This window comes from Myripristis murdjan, chromosome 9 (genome assembly GCF_902150065.1).
Source record: "Myripristis murdjan chromosome 9, fMyrMur1.1, whole genome shotgun sequence".
In the NCBI taxonomy this organism is placed as follows: Eukaryota; Metazoa; Chordata; class Actinopteri; order Holocentriformes; family Holocentridae; genus Myripristis; species Myripristis murdjan.
The window spans coordinates 10,196,751-10,219,483 of record NC_043988.1 but is presented as its reverse complement, the minus strand read 5'-3'; the positions used below and the strand labels follow the sequence as shown (position 1 = coordinate 10,219,483).

General features: G+C 40.5%; 2 protein-coding genes across 5 annotated transcripts in view; both read right to left on the bottom strand.

Annotated features, from left to right (window-relative positions):
- Positions 1 to 10,152, bottom strand: part of rimbp2b (RIMS binding protein 2b) — a 92,831-nt gene extending 82,679 nt beyond the window's left edge. Inside the window, exons 1-3 of the mRNA XM_030060237.1 lie at positions 10,074 to 10,152; positions 8,852 to 8,941; positions 8,582 to 8,713 (exon numbers count right to left, since the gene is read on the bottom strand). Coding sequence (XP_029916097.1) covers positions 8,582 to 8,713; positions 8,852 to 8,854 — 135 coding nt within the window. The 5' untranslated portion in view covers positions 8,855 to 8,941; positions 10,074 to 10,152. The remainder of the gene's footprint in view (positions 1 to 8,581; positions 8,714 to 8,851; positions 8,942 to 10,073) is intronic.
- A 4,595-nt stretch (positions 10,153 to 14,747) lies between these two features.
- Positions 14,748 to 22,733, bottom strand: stx2b (syntaxin 2b). 4 transcript variants are annotated; one of them, XM_030061140.1, is made up of 12 exons: positions 22,682 to 22,733; positions 22,305 to 22,544; positions 22,132 to 22,206; positions 21,933 to 22,032; positions 20,986 to 21,060; positions 20,767 to 20,840; positions 19,632 to 19,740; positions 17,155 to 17,228; positions 16,685 to 16,822; positions 16,438 to 16,548; positions 15,920 to 16,039; positions 14,748 to 15,734 (listed from the first exon to the last, which is right to left on the bottom strand). In XM_030061140.1, the coding sequence occupies exons 2-11, from the start codon at positions 22,332 to 22,334 to the stop codon at positions 15,944 to 15,946; spliced, it is 882 nt and encodes a 293-aa protein (XP_029917000.1). In that variant the 5' UTR covers positions 22,335 to 22,544; positions 22,682 to 22,733; the 3' UTR covers positions 14,748 to 15,734; positions 15,920 to 15,943. The 4 variants fall into 4 exon arrangements, with proteins under 4 accessions (XP_029917000.1, XP_029917002.1, XP_029917003.1 ...); XM_030061142.1 differs by having other exon boundaries at positions 22,305 to 22,459; positions 22,682 to 22,707; XM_030061143.1 differs by lacking the exon at positions 15,920 to 16,039.

Genomic DNA, 22,733 nt, shown 5'->3' with positions numbered 1-22,733 from the left:
TGCAGAGGCAGCTGTTTCCTACTGGGTTGGACGGACAGAGTAGCCAGCAGTGGGACTAGGACGATGGCTATGGCAGCTTCGTAGCATAAAATGGTTCATCAGTGCTCAGCAGAGAGAGGCGCAGCCAGGCAGCGCAGAGAGAGAGAGAGAGAGAGAGAGAGAGAGAGAGAGAGAGAGAGAGAGAGGGAGAAAGAGGGAGAGAGAGAGACAGCCAACGAACATCATTCAGCTCACACTACCGTGGCTGTGCAGCAGAGCACACACATCTACACGCCCCCTTTCTCTCTCTCTCTCTCTCTCTCGCACTCTCTCTCTCTCTCTCTCCCCCTCTCTCTCTCTCGCGCGCCCTCCACAGCTCTCACTCTATCCCTTTTTCTCACACACACACACGCACAAACACGCGCTTACTCACACAGACAGGCAAGCAGGGGTGCAGAGGCAGTGCAATGCGCAGCAGCACTGAGCAGCGCTCTCTCTCTCTCTCTCCAGGATGTCTTTGGTCTTCCTTAATCAGAATTGGTCACTCTGTCTTATTCTCAGCAGTCACAGAAGATCCTGTCAATAGCCCCTTCTAGCACTATGCTCCCCCATATGGCCAGCCCGCCTCCCCACGACTGAAGAACAGCCATCATTGAAGCTGGCAAGGTCATATGAGGTTCTGCTGGCCTCTGGCGTCCCCCTTGGTCCTTCCTCTCAGCTCTGTTGCAGTGCTTCTCAGCTTTTTTGCAAACTGATACTGGGACTCTGCCTCGTCTGCTCATGGGTCATTATGCTAAAGAGGCTCCCCTGAGGCTCAGCCTGAACAACCCTCGCTCACTGCACGGTGGGCCAGACCAATCAGCTATCACAAACAGCAGCAACAACATTACCATCCAATCACAGATCAGGAAATCAAGTGCAGTAAGGTATTAAGGGGGATTATTTGGGCCATCCTGGGTTTTTCCTCAATAGGGAGATATGGATGAGAGGTGCACACACAGAGCATGCAGTGTGGCTGCCCTCTCTGGTCGACAGTGGTGCTGCACTCTGTTGTGAGAAAAGGAGAGGAGGCCCAAAACAGATGCTTTCCTCAGCTTGGCTGCCTAGCAACCACAACGGCTCCTTTCCTCTGTTTAGAGCCTTCCCTCCCCCTCCAGCGGGACCCTCTCTGCAATCCCAATTGAGAGCTTATATTGCACAGTGGCTGTTTAACACTCAAGGCACTGCGACATCACACACGATTGATGTCAAATGTTCCCGCCCATGTCCTCTACTCCCGAGTGTAAACACAAAAGGAGGAGCTTAGCTCTGACAATGAGCCAGCAGCACACCTGACATGTTCACTAACATCAACCACTATAGGCTACAGTGGGCTTTCTCTCCTCTGGATCTAAGGGTAAATTCACAAAAAAAACATATCCCAGTGCTGCTTTGATTGTTCATCAATTTGTTTTTGTTTTGTAATATATGAATGCAGATGTAATGAATGACCTTTAGACATTTGCTTAATTGCTTCTGATTCAATGCTACTACATGGGACTGGGAAAGTGTGAAGACTGAAAGCCCACTTTATCATTAACATATACTCTTAACACCAAGCTGCAGCTCATGTCTGAGGGCTGCAAAGTGGGACTAAAGCCTAGCCTATGATGCTATTAATCTTGTGTTAGTTTTACAAAGATGTTGATTCATACAATCTTGTATGATTTTTTTGAAAGCGAAAGATATGTTTTTTTACCATGACTCAGGAGATCCCAGCCAACATTAAAATGTTAAAGAGGACCAAACATGTTCAGACAGCTGTCAAAAGATGAAGTCAGGAGGCAAAGGGGGAGCTACAGGCTTGCCTCAACTCAATTGGGTGGGACACTTTTGGAGGTGTGAACAAGTGTTTTGACATTTCCTTTTGTGAAGCATCCGGCGTATCAACAAAGAACACTGTGAAGTACAACATTACAAATCAAAGAGCTCAGGCAAGAAGGACATCAATGTCATCAAGCAGCAAGCTACCATGTCAGGAAACAGAGAGGAATAAAAAACAGCAAAGAAAAGTTCAACTCCACAAGGCACCACAAAGAGACTCCACAAATGCCAATGCAAAGACAAGCTGGGATGATGCTTCTCTGCACACTACGAAGGATAATACTTCTGGTTCTAGCACCAAGGATACCTGCCTCAGTGCCAACAGACTGGTTACACTTTCTTCAGTAATGACAAAGCTCCTTCTGTGGTTGGTCCTGTCCTGCTTCAAACGATCAGTTACTAATTCCTAGATGTCCTACTCCTGCAGTTTGCCTACAGGGCGACCCACTCCGTGGATGATGCAGTTCACATGGACATTCACTATGTCCTGGAACACATGGACACTCTGTGCTCCTGTTTGTGGACATCAGCTCAGTATTCAATCCCTGAGCTGCGGCAAGGCAAGCTAAGCAAAGTTTAGTTTGTTTTATTCATTACATACACAATGCCAAGACAACAGCAGTGAAATGTTGTACTGTTATATGTAATACACAGATATAATATGTATTTGTTAAAAAGTGTAATGTAGATGCATGAATAATGTAATATAATAATAAATGTATTGTAAACAGTATAATGTAAGCATACACATATAGTAAATGTAGGTATGAATGAAAGTAATATAAATAAGAAATGTAATATAAATGTGATTTAATATAAGTATAAAACAAACATTAAATATGAATATGTAGTATAAATAAAAAGTGTAGTTTAAACATAGTAAAAAATATGGTGTCATATGTACATGCAATATAGACATACAGCTGCAACTATCAATACATCTGTACTGTATTCTGCCCGAGTGCAGGTCATATTGAACTATACTGGAGTCTCTTTGCTATGGAGTGAGCCTTCATCAGATTGAACTAAAAGAAGTTTTTCCGTGGATGACCACATTGGGTCTAACATAGCACAAATCTACGGGGAGAGCCTGAACCTGGCTAGGCAACAAAGGATGTAAAGATGCTGCCGTAACTTCACGTCAGATTGTCCATATGACTTGTCCATGAAAGGTCCTTGGTGAGCTCGACACCAAGGTACTTGTAGCTCTTCACCCTCTCCAGTGGAGCCTCACTGATGGTGAGGGGGCTGAAGTCTCTGGGATGTGTCCTTGAAAAATCCACAATCAGGTCCTTTGATTTTCCAACATTCAGGAAGAGGTTGCTGGCCTGATACCATGATACCAGGTTCTCCACCTCATGTGGCTAAGACTTGTCATTACTGCAGGGCCACAACCACTGTGTCGTCAGCAAACTTTATCAGCCTTTTGGAAACGCTGGTGGCCACAGTCACCCGTATACACAAAGTACAGCACGGGGGCCGAGGACACAACCCTGAGGGACTCCAGTGCTGAGGGAGACTGAAGAGGATGATGTGTTCCCTATTCTCACGACCTGAGGTTGCCCTCTCGGGAGGTCTTGAACAGAGCTACAGATGGAAGAGTGCAGGCCCAGGTCCTTGAGCTTCGTGGTGAGCATGGAGGGAAAAAAGGTCTTCAAGACCAAACTGTAATCCACAAAAAGCATGCATACATCGTTTCCCCCCCCTCTGCTCCAGGTGGAAGAGGGCATTGTGCAGAAAATGTGTGATGGTGCCATCTGTGGATCTGTTCAACCAGTAGGCAATCTGTAGTGGGTCAAGCGGGCTGGGGAGTGATAAGCAGATGTGGTCCCTGACCAGCCGCTCAAAGCGCTTTATAACAGCAGGAGTCAGTGCTACTGGGTGGCTGTCGTTCAGTAATGCAGGGCGAAAGGTTTTTGAAGCATGGATAGTTGTAGAGAATTTGAGGCAGGCGGGAATCGTGACAGACACATGATTACACATTATTCTCTTGGTGATCACATGTGCCTCAGAGCAGTGCATGCTTTTTTTGTTCTTAAACATTAAAAACCACACCTCCAATGACCCTTTAAACAAGCTGTTCAAGTTCGTGAGCAAATACCACCAGAGCAGGCCCCCGACAATGAGGCCATCTACCATTGAGGTAGGACTGTCTTGGTATGCCAACAGCCTTGAACTGGAAACTGCAGATACTGTAGGACAGGCTAGGATCAACTTCCATTAGAAAACCACAGGGCCAAATCACTCTGGGAAATGATGGCGCTACTGTGAAACAGGGGTGTAATAAGACCATTACAGAATCAAAATTTGAAAAAAAAAAAAAAAGAAGACCATTACAGAATCAAAATTTGAAAAAAAAAAAGAAGAAGAAGAAGAAGAAGAATGTTCAGTACAGCGTATCCATTCACAACTGTATCTTCAGTATCCTCCTTTTGTTCTTCTGTCATTTCAACATGAATCGCTGCTGATGTAAATTATACTCAAGAGGAGAGGAGGAGGCAGGGTGGATGCTGTACACACATTCAGATGAAAACACACAGTCGCAACAGAGACAGAGAGAGCAGAGCAAAAAGGAAATACTTAAAAGTCGGACAAACTCGAGAATGAAGCTGCAGAAGAGTCCAAAATAGAACTAGAGAACCCCCTTCCTTGGAAAAAAAAAAATCAGTAGTATAGCACCATTTTCTTTTCCTGTTTCATATGACAATCAATAGTTGAGTAGTGGTGACAAAAATATAAATAAATAAATAAAAATACTCATTTACATTACCCATCTGGTAAAACTACAAGCATGCTACAGTAGCAGACTTGCACACATTAATCTTCTGTTTACGACTATTTCCTATTTCCTTTCCTATTGTATAAAACTATTGTATAAAACTTGTTGTATCCCATGAAATTGGTAATTCTGACTAAGTTTAAAATTTTGAAACCTGGGGCGCACCAGTGGCTCACTGGTTAAGAGTGAGTAACATGTACCAGGGCTTGGTCCCGATTGCAGCGACCGGGGTTCAAGTCCAATTTCGCATCCTTTGCTGCATGTCATCCCACCTCTCTCCCCTGCCTTTCCTGTCTTTCTCCACTGTGGCTGTCAATAAAGCAGAAATGCCCCAAAAAAAAAAAAAAAACCTGAATGGCAGCACAGCAAGATGTGTAGAATGTAAGTTGCAGTTATTTAGAGTTACACTGTCCAAAGGATACACTTCTGTATAACTGCATTGTTTTATATGATTTTCATTGTTCATAATTTTTTTTTTTTTAAATGTATTTGTTGAGCCCAACCAAGCTGTGTAGTAGTGTGTGTACAGTACAGGCCAAAAGTTTGGACACACCTTCTCATTCAATGCGTTTTCTTTATTTTCATGACTATTTACATTGTAGATTCCAACTGAAGGAATCAAAACTATGAATGAACACGTGGAGTTATGTACTTAACAAAAAAAGGTGAAATAACTGAAAACATGTTTTATATTCTAGTTTCTTCAAAATAGCCACCCTTTGCTTTGATTACTGCTTTGCACACTCTTGGCATTCTCTCGATGAGCTTCAAGAGGTAGTCACCTGAAATGGTTTTCCAACAGTCTTGAAGGAGTTCCCAGAGGTGTTTAGCACTTGTTGGCCCCTTTGCCTTCACTCTGCGGTCCAGCTCACCCCAAACCATCTCGACTGGGTTCAGGTCCGGTGACTGTGGAGGCCAGGTCATCTGCCGCAGCACTCCATCACTCTCCTTCTTGGTGAAATAGCCCTTACACAGCCTGGAGGTGTGTTTGGGGTCATTGTCCTGTTGAAAAATAAATGATGGTCCAACTAAACGCAAACCGGATGGGATGGGATGGCATGTCGCTGCAGGATGCTGTGGTAGCCATGCTGGTTCAGTGTGCCTTCAATTTTGAATAAATCCCCAACAGTGTCACCAGCAAAACACCCCCACACCATCACACCTCCTCCTCCATGCTTCACAGTGGGAACCAGGCATGTGGAATCCATCCGTTCACCTTTTCTGCGTCTCACAAAGACACGGCGGTTGGAAACAAAGATCTTAAATTTGGACTCATCAGACCAAAGCACAGATTTCCACTGGTCTAATGTCCTTTCCTTGTGTTTCTTGGCCCAAACAAATCTCTTCTGCTTGTTGCCTCTCCTTAGCAGTGGTTTCCTAGCAGCTATTTGACCATGAAGGCCTGATTGGCGCAGTCTCCTCTTAACAGTTGTTCTAGAGATGGGTCTGCTGCTAGAACTCTGTGTGGCATTTATCTGGTCTCTGATCTGAGCTGCTGTTAACTTGCGATTTCTGAGGCTGGTGCCTCGGATGAACTTGTCCTCAGAAGCAGAGGTGACTCTTGGTCTTCCTTTCCTGGGTCGGCCCTCATGTGTGCCAGTTTCGTTGTAGCGCTTGATGGTTTTTGCGACTCCACTTGGGGACACATTTAAAGTTTTTGCAATTTTCCGGACTGACTGACCTTCATTTCTTAAAGTAATGATGGCCACTCGTTTTTTCTTTAGTTAGCTGATTGGTTCTTGCCATAATATGAATTTTAACAGTTGTCCAATAGGGCTGTCGGCTGTGTAGTAACCTGACTTCTGCACAACACAACTGATTGGTCCCAACCCCATTGATAAAGCAAGAAATTTCACTAATTAACCCTGATAAGGCACACCTGTGAAGTGAAAACCATTTCAGGTGACTACCTCTTGAAGCTCATCGAGAGAATGCCAAGAGTGTGCAAAGCAGTAATCAGAGCAAAGGGTGGCTATTTTGAAGAAACTAGAATATAAAACATGTTTTCAGTTATTTCACCTTTTTTTGTTAAGTACATAACTCCACATGTGTTCATTCATAGTTTTGATTCCTTCAGTGAGAATCTACAATGTAAATAGTCATGAAAATAAAGAAAACGCATTGAATGAGAAGGTGTGTCCAAACTTTTGGCCTGTACTGTATATAATATAAAATTAGAGCTCTGTGTGGATATATTGTAACATTTAAATAATTGACAGTGGAATCAAATTTTTACCTCAATATTAAACATTGTACTGAATTTAAAAAGCGGTGCATCGTTACACCCCTACTGTCGATGCAATGGAATTATTCAACAGAGAATGTTCTTCATAGTCAACTTGGTCAGCAAAATGTGTCACAATATATCGATGAGAAATTCTTCAGATTCATCATTTAAAACATCCTTATATCATCCATCACACCCCAATGTAGCTCTGATTCCTTCAGCAAAGAGCCACTTGCCCTCCGTCAAATCCCTGCCTAACTCCACAGTAAGAGATAAAAATGATTGCTGCCTGCCTGATAGCATGTCTACTTGGCCTCCTGCTTGACATACTCTCTTCTAGAAGATGGTTCCAGTGCATTGTTGGCTACATACTGAACACCACACAATGTTTTTTTTTTTTTCCTACAGCAATTCATCTCCTTATCCAGCCCTCCTAAAATCCCACTCATGCTCTTACACACACATTCTCTCACACCACACTCAGATATACCATGGTGGACTGATTAAACCCTGCTAATCTGCATATGGACACTGATATAAGCTACTCAGGCTATCGACTCAGCTGCACACTGCACATCTGTGAACTCACTGCACCAAAAGATCCTTGTCATTTTGTTTCTGCACAGTGTTTAACCGTGTTCTGAATTAAGTCCTACTCTGTTCAACTGGCTCAATTATGAGTCTCTGGCACTACCAGCCATTCACTGTCCCAATCATTACTGACAATGTCAAAGCTGTTAGACTGAAGCAGTTCTTCATCTTTGAATGTATCCTCGCAAAGTGCTTAATCTTCAGTCTACTGTCACATATTACATCTTGCATGACCTTCACAGGTCCTGTTGGATTTGATCCTATATTGTTTTAATGTTTTAAATTTTTATTTATAGCGCTTTACATCAAACAAATGATCTCAAAGTGCTTACAGTGCATAAAAACATTTAAACTAATACAACATTTAAACTAAGATAAAAACGCAGTACATAAGCAGTGTCAAAAAAAAGGAAAATACGAAAAGCTAAGGAAAAATTTGAGAGACAAGGCAACATCAAAAGGAAAGGAAAATAATGTGTTTATAATGTGTCTCCATGAGTCAACCACGTCAAACTCCTAATGCACCCACTGCACTTAGCAAATAAGAGTAATAATGACTGTGACTACAGCAGGCTTACAAAATTACAAAACAAGTGGGTAGATTAAGTTAAGCAAAAATCTAAAAATACACACGTTGTCTGGGAATAACAAGTGCGCAGCTGACTCGGATTTCTCCTGTTTTGGTCCTGTCACTGTATCTACAGGCTAATGCAAAAAAAATATGCAAACTTGCCCAAACGTAAGTAATGCAAGCGTACTGGCACATGGTATATATATATATGTAGTAATGCACATTCATGTAGTAGGCTACATGTTACATAATCGCATGTTAGGTAATCCCCTTGCAGAGAAATAGCAATAAAAGCACCAAAATATCTTGTTTGATTAATAGCTCCATCAATTGCATAAGGAATCAAATTGAGCACACAATCACTGAGGGCCACATACAGTCACATTTGTAAGTAATGAGCCTTGACGACTGCAAAGAGGTTTGGCTGAGGGGTGCTGTGTGAGATCAGATTATTGCTGCGGGCACCAACAAGTGTTGATCCTGCTGGTGTCCACACACGGCTGAATCAAAGCTTATTCATCGAAAGCTCTACTTTAACACTGACATGCAGGCAAATGGAGACCGTGCTCACCTTGTCTCTGTCTCTCATCCGGCTGTTCTTCTCAGCTATGGCTAACCTTTGTCTTTGGCTCCAGAGTAGTTCCCTTTGAGACTGTTTCAGGAGTTTCTCCACTTTGCAAGCCTTCTGGCAGCCCATTGTCCCCTGACAAAAAAAAAAAAAAAAAAAAAAAAAAAAAAAAAAAACAGATCAAATCAAGCCTTGCATCAATAAATCAAGCCACACATTAGTAGAATTAAATCTCAATAATAATGTTCTTCAGTTTGTTCTACACAAACCTACCATGACAGTTCGGTTTGCATGCTTTCCCAAATGCTTGTCATGGTCAGCAGCGCCGGATGATGTCACCCAGCATGTTGAGATTATTAATATCTGTATTCAGCAGAGTTACATAATAAAGGATGTTGGATTATTGTCAGTGCACAGAGACAGCAAAGATGGCACAGCTGCCACATGAAATACATAAAAATAATAAAATGACATTTTGGTGATTTAAAGAGGGGAAAGGTCGCATGCAGCTCATTTTTGTTTGAAGAATTAAGCAGAGAGGTAGTCTATTTCTTTTGAAAGGGCATTGCTTTCTTTGATTTTGTATATGCCATTCAATAAATAATGCAGCTGGCATCTTGTAGCATGTTTGAAACAGTTAGAAACAAAACTTCTAACAATGTTATTGTAGAAATTACACCGTATGGCTGTGCTATACAAGACACAAGTCTTGTATTCATAAACTAATGAAAGCTGATGTAGGTGCAGTGCACATTAATAGCAGATACAAAAAAAGATATTCAGCGTCACACTGAAAAATTAGGTGATCTCATGAAGTATGTGTAGAGGGAAGAAGACAGATATATTCTTGACACAATTTGGACAATACAGTACAGAAATATCACAGATCCTGGGATTGTGACTAACAATACTGTAGATTATTATACAAAACGTTGTGTGTAAACTAGAATAGGCTGTTGGTTTAATTACATGCACGGCCTGCGTGATTGAGGGAAATAGCCCAAAAGCAAATATATATAATTACATTAATATGTTAGAGTACCCTTGTGTATAGCTGATTATAATATTAAAACAGGACAGGTAATCGTCCTGAAGGACAGCTCATATTGTAAAGGACATGTGATCAAGAAATGTGCAGGAAAAACCCAAATCGTAGTGACACTTGGAGACCTAACAACCCTGACAGAAGCAGTTCTGACAAGAGATGTGGATGACTCAACATTAAGCTGCTGCTATGTGTCACAGCTGGCCCAAAAGACTAATTTTTATTGTTATGCAGATGACATTCCTTATTACAGACATGTGCATTTTCCCGGTATGACTTGCTGATGTTGGAATGAATGTCTTCTAAGTAGTCTACAGCTCATGTATAAACACCCTATATTTTAGACAATTCATGCACACCATCTTTTAAAATATGCTCTACGGTGGTTTTACTTGTAATAAGGGGAAAAGGGTGTTGGTTTACATTTAATCAAAAAAGGATCAAACCCACCTCTGATTCTTGAAATGCTGTCAAAACCTCAGCAGGTCCAGTGTGCGCCAAAGTCTTGCAGAATAGACTGATGGCTGTGGGCTTTTCCTTCACCCGGTGTGCACCAATTCAGTTACACCAAGTACTCCACTGTAGCATGCCCTGCATTTTACTCTTACGCTTTTAAATGAAGAGCAATAACATAACAGACCTATCTCACACCATGTATGGCCACAGAAAATTCTTTTCAACTAGTCTAAATTCCTCTAATGTCATTTGAATCACTCCCACATCAGTCAAGTAGTGTAAGGCCTCCCGGCTGCTTCACCTTGAGAGGCTGCAATCAAAGTCCCTGTGTTGTGGATGTCTTTCTCCTTCGTTCCCTCTCATTGGTCAAATAAACATCCAGGTTCTTCCTTTTTATCCCCATTCCAGTCTTCTGTATTGTATTATATAACTCCGCATCTTGTTGGACTTTCAAATTTATAAGGGCCTTGAAACTGGGTTATGCACACTGAAGCATAGTCCACCAAGATAAATAACCTCCTACTGCTCTTATTGTCCACTCAACTGTGCACACACAGGCTTGTACTCCTCTGAGTTTCATTAAAGACAGCAGCAGTTGATGAGTACTCAACACTGGTGGAAAGTTAGTTATAGGATACCGAAAAATGGTTCATCAGGCTTGTCCATTGCAAACCCCCTCACCCACTCACCCCATTTAACTTCACTCCACCCTGCCCCATGATACATAAGAGACGTAAATCAAATCAAGCAGCTGTGGTTGAAATTATCATGATCTTGAGATATCAAAGCTCATTTTCTCATGATAATGAATTATCTTATCTTGATAATACTAAAAGAGGAGAGGGTTAACTATTTCAGCCTTTGGTTTTCTCAAGATAACAAGACAGCCCGATAAATGCACTATCACAAGAAAACGAACTTTGTTATCTCTAATAATGTACAATTACTTTCTGATCTTGAGATAACGGCATTAAAAAAAAATTATAATCGCATTTGCAGTTGACTAACTTTTTTTCAGAACATAGTGGAGTCCCCTGGTGGTGGCCCGGCCTATGGACACTATTTGTTTCCACAGTAAGACAAAAATTGGAACTCTCTATGTGCCACTGTTTTTTTTTTGTTGTTGTTGTTGTTTGTTTGTTTGTTTTTGCTTTTTTGTTTTTGCTTTTTGTTTGTTTGTTTGTTTTCAGATTTCAAATATCATAGCATCTAGAAAGAAAACCTAGCTGCATGTTGTGGTGGGTGTACACTATGGTGGTTAAACTTCTCACTTTGTCTGGGACTGTCCTGGTTTCAAGCCAGGTGTCCTGAGTCCCGACAAATATCTGTAAAACACTCAAATGTCCCAGTTTTCATCATTTACTACCAAATTGTCCCAGTTTTTCACTATTCACACATGCAATTTAAAATGAATATACACATATGTAGGCTAGTAAAAACATTCAGTGTTTTTGGCTGAATCTAATGGGGCAAGAGTCAAAGCAATCTGACCTCTACTTTTTGGCGCTATAGGACATCATGTTCCACAAACATTTTGCCATCAGATCCCCACCGAGACGTCTTGCTCACAAGCACTTAGGGCAGGGGTGTCAAACTGGTGCCATGAAGGGCTGAGAGGCTGCACGTTTTCATTCCAACCGAAAACTCCACCAGGTGATTTCACTGATTGGTTCCTCCTTTCTGCTTGAAGGTGAGGTAATCAGTGAAATCACCTGGTGGAGTTTTTGGTTGGAATGAAAACCTGCAGCTTGGCCCTTCATGGCACCAGTTTGACACCCCTGACTTAAGATGTCTACATGCACTGTCTGCTGAATCTAACAATGGCAGGGTCTGAACAGATTCAAAATGAGAATGTGTCACAGTCAGCCATTTAGCCAACAGCCTGTCAAATACCTTGTGTTTGGTTTTGAGAAGGTATCTGACAACCATGACATGTACGTTTATATTACACCTATGCAATCTCTGTGTTTTGTGTTTACTAGTGTTATTATACAGTTTTCAAATAAATTGTTGAGGTGGCTTTTGGGAAAGCTGAGGTAACTGTCCCCCATCCTGACGCACCTGAGGGTCCCAGTTTCTTGGTTTGAAAATATGGCCACCCTATTTTACAGGCGTATAATATGTAGCTAGTAGTCAAATAAAAATGTCTTCACATCTAGACGTCTGTAAATACACTGCCAGTCAGAAAGTATATCCACAAAAGTAAATATTAGCCTTTGTAATTTGCACGCACCTTTCAATGATACAGTGACCGACAGTAAGGTACCGTTTTAATATTACATCTTCGACATTTTCACCACCTACTTGAGACTCGTTAGTGACTTGTGACTTGGGCTTGCTTATTAATTACCTGCCTGCTGCGGTGTAAATCATCGAAGAAAACACGTCGCCTGACACATGATAGACGTCGGCCATATTTATTGGCAGTGAGCGAGCCAAGTAGAGCACCTGTGAAGTAAGCGCGGCTGCCATTTTTAATTTGGTTGCGAAGTTAATGTTGTCGTTGTTGTTGTTGTTGTTTTGTTGTTACAAACAAATTTGTTTGTAGGTGGGAGATGTTGCTCGAGTCCGCGCCGTCACAATAGACAGGTGAAGGATTACAGCTACACCTGTTTGGTTCAGTCAAGTTCGACATTTTGTCGCCGTAATGGCGCAGCACAGGACAGGAAGTGGACAGCTGTCAGGTCCACGTAAAGAGAGCCAGGGGACAAGAGGATGCTAAGAAAAACATACCTTCTGGAGGGGTATTTTCCACCAAAATAACTCTTTTTTTTTTTTACATGTTCCAACCGGTTCTTTCGATTCCCATGGCCCGAAGTTTCCTCATTGTAACTTTTCATTCCTTCATTCACCCACTCATTTATTCCCTGTAATGTACAAACACAAGTGCGTACCTTTGGAAGCAGCTTGTCAATACAAGCTCCATTTCAGGTAATGTTTGTCAATATACAAGAGACGTGGGTAGTTTCTTCTTTATATGTTTAGGGAATATATAGGAGTCAGTTTAAAAAAAAAAAAAAAAAAAAAGGGGGGGATGGGGGCACTTTTTAAAATAAACAATATTGTAGATTATTAATAGTCAATACACTCTAAAAAATGTTTAATTTGCATTTTGTAGAGTAAAAGAGTGGCAGCACCTCAACACCTTCCAACACAATAGAAACCAGACAGGCCCTGTCCAGCAGCAGGGCATAGGTGTGGTAAGTTTTGTGATTTTCAGTGTTTATATTCTCACAGGAAGCTTTATTATAAATATGTAACATAAAAAGAGTAGTTTAAGTAAGTTTATACAATAAGTGTTATGTCAGTAGCCTTATATAATTTGCTTCTAAGTAAATGTGTGTGTCATGGAAGGGAACCGCCACTCCTCCCATCCCACCCTCCCCAAGATTTGGGACTCAGATAATCCTGAAGCAGGACTGTCTCAGGAATGTAAGCAAGGTTTGAACAACCAACAATATAAATGAAGTATTGTGGTGCTACATAGAGGCCTTGGATTTAAAATCATATTCTCTGGATGTTAAAAACGTGATGATGAAACATGATGGCTTGGTGCAGACCCGGCAAAAAATCATATCTTCCTCATTTTTTTTTTTTTTTTTCAAAATCATGAATATTATCGCAATACCTGTCAAAGTAATCACAATATGTTTTTCCATATCATGGAGCCCTAGTATATGTACAATTTTCATACACCTCATGTACCTCTTCTATGGCATTGGTGTGCAACTTCAGAGCCATCTCTAATTTGAATTTCAACCACTATGGCGACTACATGTTTGTTGTTGTTGTATTGAGGAAGAATCATTTTTTGGCTCATTTAATAGCTGCTGGTGCATTATACACCCAAATAGTTACTCCGTGGTTTTGGCTTTGATCATTTCTAACTCCATCAGACCTACAATTTCACAGTTGCTTGTTGAGCTTCCTGGTTCTTAAAATGTTTTTTTTTTTTTTTTTTTTTTTTTTTTTTTATTTACCTTGCCTCACTCATACGTTATTATTTTTGTACTGGTAAATACAATCAGAGGAAAACAGTGATTTTTAAAATTAGCACAAACATTGCTCATCCAAATAAATTGTTCACCCCATCAATCAAATCTGCGTGTCCAAGTGTAATCATAGTTCATAATATCACTCGACTCGACATCTAGGATAACTTGTGACGTGACCTGGAAACATCCTCTTGTACAGATTTTGAGGATGTTCACTGGCATTTCGGTCTAAATGCACCTTAGAAGTTTTCTTTGATCTAATTCAAAGAGAGAAAAGAACATGCCCTGTGGGGACTAATCTTGTTTGGCTGATTACACGGAAGTCAAGTGCTTTCTGCAAAGTGCTCATTAGCCCAGAAGTAAACAGCACCCTGCATTTTTCTTGTGTTTTCCTCTAAACAAATGACATCTCCAAATGTTTGGCCTTAAACAGGAAGAATCAACTTAGGAGGACTTCACTTAAATATCTGGACTGATCCAGATATTTAAGCAATAATAAGTTCATCGAGCAATAATCCCACAATCCCACTTTCAGCATGAAAGGACAATTTCAGAAAAAAAAAGACTTTTTACTGTTTATTCTTTCACTTAAAAGAGACATTATTCTTGTGATTCAATATAAAATACAAGATATAACTTAGCAACAAACATAAAAACAATCGAGATACATTGTATCAAAACAATAAAATGTGTGCTCTTGAAATAACATCAGCCAGTGGTCCTAAAGTAGTGTGACTTTTACACAATCCGTATATTCCAGTCATCACACACTGTGATTGTGATACAGTGAAATAAATTAAGGCTTCATATCAAATGTCACAAAGGCACTTTGGGGGTCAGACAGTGTTTAAATTTTGAAATAATAATAGCAACAACAATAACAACAGTAATAACAATAATAATAATTATAATAATAATAATTGTGCAGTAGCTTTTGATTTAACAGTATTAATCAAGTGATGAACTCAATTTGATTGATCATTTTTTCCCTGCAGGTTTTAACGCATAACCTTTAATGCTTACAGTGGGTACAAATTTATTGCATTAAACTTTTCAATTTTTAAAGGAGTCCCGTGGTGTTACAGTTTTACATTCGTGTCACATGAATTTAATGTAGAACATACAAACATACACTTACACAGGTCAACACAAATTCAACAGCTGATCTTTGATAACGACAATTACAATTATTACAACTTCTGTTTTATGTGAAGAGTTACCGCGTCAGAGACAAAGTATGGAAGTGATATTCGGTTGCAGCATGAAAACATGGCAGCAGTGAGGAGTGTACACCAGGGTATGTCTTTGATGTGCTGTCAGTGCTCGTTGTATCACAAGTGACAGTGAAGGATATGTGCTAACAGGGTGATCTGGCTATGTAGAATTACCCTGGAAGTAGCCTAGCAAAACTGTGCAGCATGAGGTCTGATATTGACTGGTATAAAGACAGGTAGATCACACGTCATACTTGATTTGTAGTGGTCAAGAGATCCTCTCTGTAATGCTGGTGGATATTGGATGGCAATCTTATTGTGAGCCGGTTCCCAGGTCAGGTTCCCGAGGTCTTGAATGGTGAAATCCATCACTCAAAGACTCCAACTAATATGATCAGCAGAAGGATGAAACTTGCTACCCCACACATGGCAAGATAGAGAAGTTTCTGTCCAAAAAACAAAAAAGCAAAAGAGAGTAGTCAGAAACACAACTTGTGGAGGCCTTGTTCACTAACAGTATCAAACTATTAAAAATCCATTAAAATGTTCACCTTGTTAGAAGAATGAGTGAATGACTGAATGATGGTGTTTTGCTCATGGAATGGAGGTCATGTGAATGAAGTGCTGTTACCTCAGGCAATGATCATAGCAGGTCTCATACAGGAGGTTTGGTTAGTCCAACAGACAGCCCGACAATTAGTGCAATGACAGCAAGCAGGATCAACAGAGCAAAGGCAACGATAATGTATCTCTGCCAAGTAAAGGAGATGTAGTTATTTGAATTTGAACTGAACTAAAAAAAAAATAGGACAGTAAACAGACACAGCTCTAAGTGGTAATCTATATTAGCTAAGGCGTTAACTGAGGCTTATCATGAGATTGTTTTCCTGCTTCCTGCTAATGACATTTTTAGTGTCATTGGGGCTTCCTGGTTAAATAAAGGTTGAATTAACATAAAAAATACATTCAGATCTTGACATTGTTTATATTGACATTTTTCTATCATATTTTTTGATTCCTGAAGAGCAGTGAACAGTGCAATAGCCTCCATGTGCAGTCTACCTGTATTTCTTCTGCTGTGCTTCATACAAAGCAGGGTACAGTGTTTCTGTGAACCAGAAAACATCACCGTTAGGAAGGAACACATACCCTGCGGGATTTTTTCTGGTATCTCACTGCTTTTTTGGTCTCTTCTTTTGCACGGCAGATGTACTCAGCTGCATTGGAGACATTCTTCTCAATGTTGTTGACCATATCACCCTGTAAATCAGCGTCAGAACGAATGTCAGCATGCCTTTATTTGTCAAATGCTGTCACTTGCGGTAATACGAGTGAGGAGACAAAGGGAAGATGCAGTCTGTATCTTTGTCCTATGCAAATTTGCGTGAGCTGTTACCTGAGTCTCTACCAGCATTGCCATGTCCATGAACATTGTGTGGAGCTCTCTGATGCTGGACTCCAGACGAATGATGTCCTGGTGCCGTGACTCTATCTCATTCAAGGCCTGTCGTGTGATCTGGGAATCGGAGATGATCTGACAAGAAAGGGGCGAAAGGGGAAAGAGTGACATAGTGGAACAATTTGTAACACTGAGCAGAGCTTGCAGAGCAAACTTCCTGTTTTTGTAAGGGAATCAGACACCATCTCAGTATCAAGACCATTTTATGCTTCCAACATACCACTCATTCCTCCTTGGTGATACTGTAATTTCAAATCCCCAAATAATTAGCTTCAGCTCTTGTTGAAACACAGTCCTGGCAGCAGTTTAGGTTATTTCCCCCAAACATTCACTAGGATGTTGACTCACTTCTCACCACTAGATGGCAGAAATATCTTTAAATCTAGAAAGGGCATGAGGAAAATTACATCAGATGTGAAGATTGATGGATTTCCACTTTCCAACATGTCCTCCAGCTCTTCATTGGTGGTCACTCTTCCAGCTGGAAGAAAAAACAAACAGTGATTATTCACCCATTAACTGAACACCATTAATGCTAATGCAAGGGAAGAAGTAAAAGTATACTGATGTCTGTTTATATTCCTGCGATAACGCAAGGACTTGGTGGTGGTGTTGCTGTCAAAGTTTGTGTATTAAATCCTGATAAGGAGAGGAGTATGCCTCATCGTGTCTCAATTGATTAAGCTGACAAAAAATACTGTCTCTGTTATCCACCCAGGGGACACAGCAAGACACAAGGAGTAGTGATTTTCCCTCAAGTAATGAGAGATGTTTTTTTTATTGTTCAGTGAAACAGTAAATTAAGAGTTCGTTCCAAAATGAGATATCCCTGGTTTAAAAAAAACTGACAGGAGCTTTGACAAAGTGCTTGCTGGCATAAAAGTAAAACACATCAAGCGTTGCTGTTGAAGTTGGGAAGCACCCAAGGGCTCGTGCTGACAGTACTTAAATCATCTGTGGTTTTGAAATAGCAACTTATGAGTTTTCCGCGGCAGTTTTTATCCAAAGTGGATATTGCAGCATTCTGCAGTGAAACGTTATCCTTGCAAAGCTTCCCAGAGCAACAATAAATAATGCACACTAATTATCAGTGGATTCTCTCTTTCTCTCTATCGCTCTCTCTCTTTTTTTTTTTTTTTTTTGGCTAACAAAGAGATAATTATAATGTTTAATTATGGATGCTTATTCACACTCTGTTGTTTTGTTTCAGTATGGATAATAATGGTTGTATTTGTGACTAAGATTAGACTGCTGCCTGAGTAACAAAGGAGCACAGCACTCCTCATAGAGGAACAGCTGCTGAAACTCTATAAACAGAAAACTCTCTTTTCCAGAGGCCATCCCTCCTGCCACACAGCACCCTCCCTGGAGAGACAGGTCTCTGTGCAGGTGCTTGTGTCACATGCGTTTTGCAACAGCTATTCCTAAGATAGATGGAGCCTACCCTGGCAAGCATGGGAAAACACACCACAATTACATATCGTCAATAACTAGTAAAGAAAAATGAGTGTGTGACGTAAATGAATGCTATAAGCCCTAACTCACATCGGCACAGACAAATGTACATGTGGCCACATAAAGGACAGGTGAACTAGTGTTACACAGGCCTCTGAGCCCTCTGCCCGTTACCCTGGCAACACAAACACAGCAAAGCGTCTCCAGTGTCAGGCTCTTCCATCTACAGAGTGGAGTGCCCGAGCCTCTCATTAATGCTGGCTGCAGGGACTCTGGGAGCAAGTCCTATTTTTTTGCCATCCACCATTGTCTCATGGTTCTCATATGCATAATACAATGTGTGTGTGTGTGTGTGTGTGTGTGTGTGTGTTGTAAAGTTTCCTTGCTTCTTCAAGCTTGCCTCTGTGATTTTGAATTTAAATGTCTTGGTTCAAATGTTGCAAATAAAAGTTGCAAATAAAAGCTAAATGAAATTGCTGCTAGCTAAGGAAATAAAGGTATATACTGAACAAATTACCACAACCAAAGCAAAACTTAATAAATCTACTGTATATGAGCACTGATACAAATCTATTCCTTGCATTGTTATCTTTATTTCTATAATTATCCACTTGTGCCATAATAGAGAAATCTTATATTGTCTTTATGTCTGTGTAGACTCTGCTGCTTCAGATACTAATGCTGCTGTTTTGCATATGCTGTTAATGCTGGAATCCATAGTTTTTAGTATTTTATTATTTTTAGCATTACATTTCAACTTGATATGTCAAAATGTTACAATAGTTCTTTGCTCTATTCTTATTTATTTACCGACCTCTATAATAGATTCTACAACCACTTGCTACAACAGCAAGATCCTCACAAGGATCATTAAAGTTTAATCTAAACACCAGGCTAACTTAGGGATGTGATCAGATAAAAAGCATTAAAAACAGGGAAACAACCATGACTTTGTGTGCTACAGACAAACTGAAATCCTGAAGACCCCTGAAAATTTACTTTGCAGCTGATCTCTATTTATCAGCAGGTTTAGGGTCGACAGGAACTGAGAGGAAGCCTCAGGGTGTGGTCTGTTTCCTGGTTCCTGTCCTAACAGGGTTTCAGGGCTTTATTTGTCTCTCTCTTATCACTAGTTTTAGAAGTTTTGCACACACAAATTATACACTTTTAAACTAATTGAAACCAAAGTTGTGATTCAATTAACAGTAATATTTTAATCGAGTTTTACATGATATATCAAAAGCTGAAACTATTCTCCATCACCGCACAAATGGTATGAATCATGGTATGGTGTCAGTGCTGTGAACATGCATTTAACTTGTTTAAATGAGTTTAAAATGACATAGGATATCGTCAAAGAACATTGTTATAAATGAGGCTACCGGTTCCTGTCCTAATGTGGATTCCAGGCTCATTATTTGTCACTCACTTATCTCCAGCTGTCTCTGGATCCTTCCTTTGCTCCGTTCCCTAAAGGACACTTGAGTCTCGTTGTACTGGGTCATGACCTCCACAAACTTCCTGGACAGAACTGTGTGCTGGGGATGTGGGAGAAATACCATGTTACGACAGACGTGGGGACTGTACCTTAAAATGGCATTTCACAGTGTAGATTCAGATGCTTTAATACCTGACAAAGCACTTACTAAGAGAATGCTAACCGAATGCTGCAATCAATAAACTGAAAAAAAAAAAAAAAAAAAAACATTTATAGAGACACTTGTGGCCTACAAGCAGGTTTTTAAAATTACCACCAACAAAGTGATGCTAAATGATAACAGCCAGTCTAGAGGATATGCAAGAATCACTCTGAGGTCCTATTCTGTTCTAAAACAAGATCTAGGAAATAATATAGTATACTTAGGTAGTGAATTTTGGAATTTCACTGGTGTATGTTAATGTTATTGCCCTTGTCTAGAACAGTGTGATGCAATACAATACATTTTACCATTCCCCATCGGGGTAACTGCTTGTCAACATCTACATAGGACATAGGCAACAACCAGAATCAGATAAATACACAATAAAATTACAGTCATACCATCACTAGGCAGGATCATGGAGAGGAATAGCATGCAGCTCCATTCCAACAACAATAAATCAGTAATCAGTGATATCATAATCAACAACATGTGGATGGCAGAAAAGGTATGCTGCATCAGTGTCGCTTTACTTGCATCAAACATGTGAAGGAAATAGATATCAGTGTTCACTGACAAACTTAACTGTTGCAGGTACAAAAAACGTCCTAAAACTATCAGAACACTTTAGAAGCATTAAGAGCAGGCCCATTTTCTAAAGCTACTGTTTAAACTATTGAAAATACCATACAGAAGATGGTTGTCAGGTAGCAAAATACACCACCTGAGTTTTCTTCTTTCTCTGTAAAGGCCTCTAGAGAATCTGGGGTCAGAACAATAATGGATCCTGCCTTTTTGATCAGCCTGGGTAAAACCTGGGTTATCCCCATTTCCCTCCTGTAGTCTCTGATGTTTGATGTTAAATTTCCCCCTGTGGACAAATAAAGTATGATTGATTGATTGATTGATTGATAGTTTCCTGACCTGTGTTTTCTGAATCCGGAAATCAACTGAGGCTCTATTGGCGATGTCATCCTTGGGCATACTCTGCTCCATAGCTTCAGAGGAAGAGAGTTATACAACATTTCAGCACAGCAGTGTTATAAATAAAATCTGTCAGCACACAGCTTTAATGTGGTATAATTGAATCAGTCAATCTGGCAGGAAGTGTCTCATGTGGATTCATATTATGGGTCAACTTACATTTTAGTTTAGCTCGCACAACATTGGCATTCCCTTTGATATCGTTGGTCAACCTGTTGAGTTCATCCTTTGTTCCTTAGACAAAAGAAATCGAGAGCATGTTACACTGAGCTTGCTGGTGAGGAAAAAACATGTCATCCAACTAATCACGGTGGCTTTCTCTCCTGTAAATATTGGATTTAGGCCTCATCTTGTAACTCGGCAACAGCCCTGTGGCAATATTGCCAAGTTCACCCTGCAAAAGCACGGGTCAATTGTTTCGTTCCCTGGTGACCAATTCCACATCATCGCTTTTATCATCGAAAATATGGCTTAAGGTTTGCACTTCCTGTAACATGTTACTTTAAACATAATCTGATCCCTGTGGTGTTGAGGTAGTACTGGTGATGCCTATGGCACATTATACTGAAGGGTCTTTGTCTTGGCAGGGGCCTGACAGGCTCCTCAGGCATCAGCTCAGCCTCAACTGTGAACAAGGCCGGCGATTGATTCTCACAGCTGCAGCTACAACAGTAAAGCATCACAACTCTGCCTCCAAGTATAACCAATACAAATAATGTGACCTTTTCACACATCTCCCAGTTACATAGCTTTAGTGGGTTTTGTGTAAATACAGTAAATGTGCTTTGTCTGACACAGCATGTTTAAACTCCTGAATATGCTACTAACAGGACTAGTCAGAGCCCATCCCTAAATGGTTTGAGGACTTGGACCGCAGGATTGTTTCCTTTTTATGTTTCCGGTCAGGCAGTCAATGATTTACAACAGGGGGGAAAATGCAACAAAAGAAGGAAGACGTGTTGCATTCTCACTGTGCAGCTCCTGGGTCAGTTATCAAGTAATTTCCTCTGAAAATGACTAAGCTCTAAGTAAATAAATCAAAAACATTAAATGTATTGTACTATCTCTATCTCGGTTTTAAATGTTTCTTGAAGGCACAAACTTACTGTCATCTGGATTGGGTGCAGACAGGATCATGCTGTGTATCTTCCTCACCTCTTCCACTTGGTAGGAGATCTTATCAATGAGTCCCCTAACTTCCTCCACCTAAATCAAGGAATAAATCACACAAACACAGAGCAAATAACTTGGATTATTCCCCTACCCAAACCTGTGCTCATCCTGGAGGGCATCACTGTGACCCACCCTTCTGAAAAAGCTCTCCATGAAGCCATCTCTGTCCACCGGGACTGCAACATCCTCTTCTGCTTGGGTCCTGCTCTGTACGGATGAGATGTTTATTTAAAATAAGTAATTACTGTGTCCAGTCCAAGTCTGTCCAGTTAAACCAAAAAAGGGACACGCTTTTATTTACTTACAGCAGCTAATTCTCTCAGTCGATCCTTCATCCCACCGATCAGCGCGTCTGACCAGATTATTCTAGCAAAACACCCGCTGGGTCGTCCTGAAATTCTCCATTTATATACATTGGGGCACGGATGCTTGAGTCTCAGTTTAGCTGTGTTGCAAGTTCCTGCAGAAACATAATATTGGCTTGACTGGGAAATACAAGGACCGCGTTAATTTGATGAGTCCTTGGAATAGGGAGACAACGCGCGCTGTTAAAAAGAAAAAAAAAAAAGAAAAAGAAAAGTAGATTCTAAGTTTTAGTCGGTCAAAGTTGGTTTCCAATGAAGATATATACAATTTAAAAGTCTATTATATCTCTGCAGTGCTGTATTTCGATATTTCTTACCGAGTGTATGTATGACTCCATAGTAGATCCACAGGCGCTTCACTTTACTCGG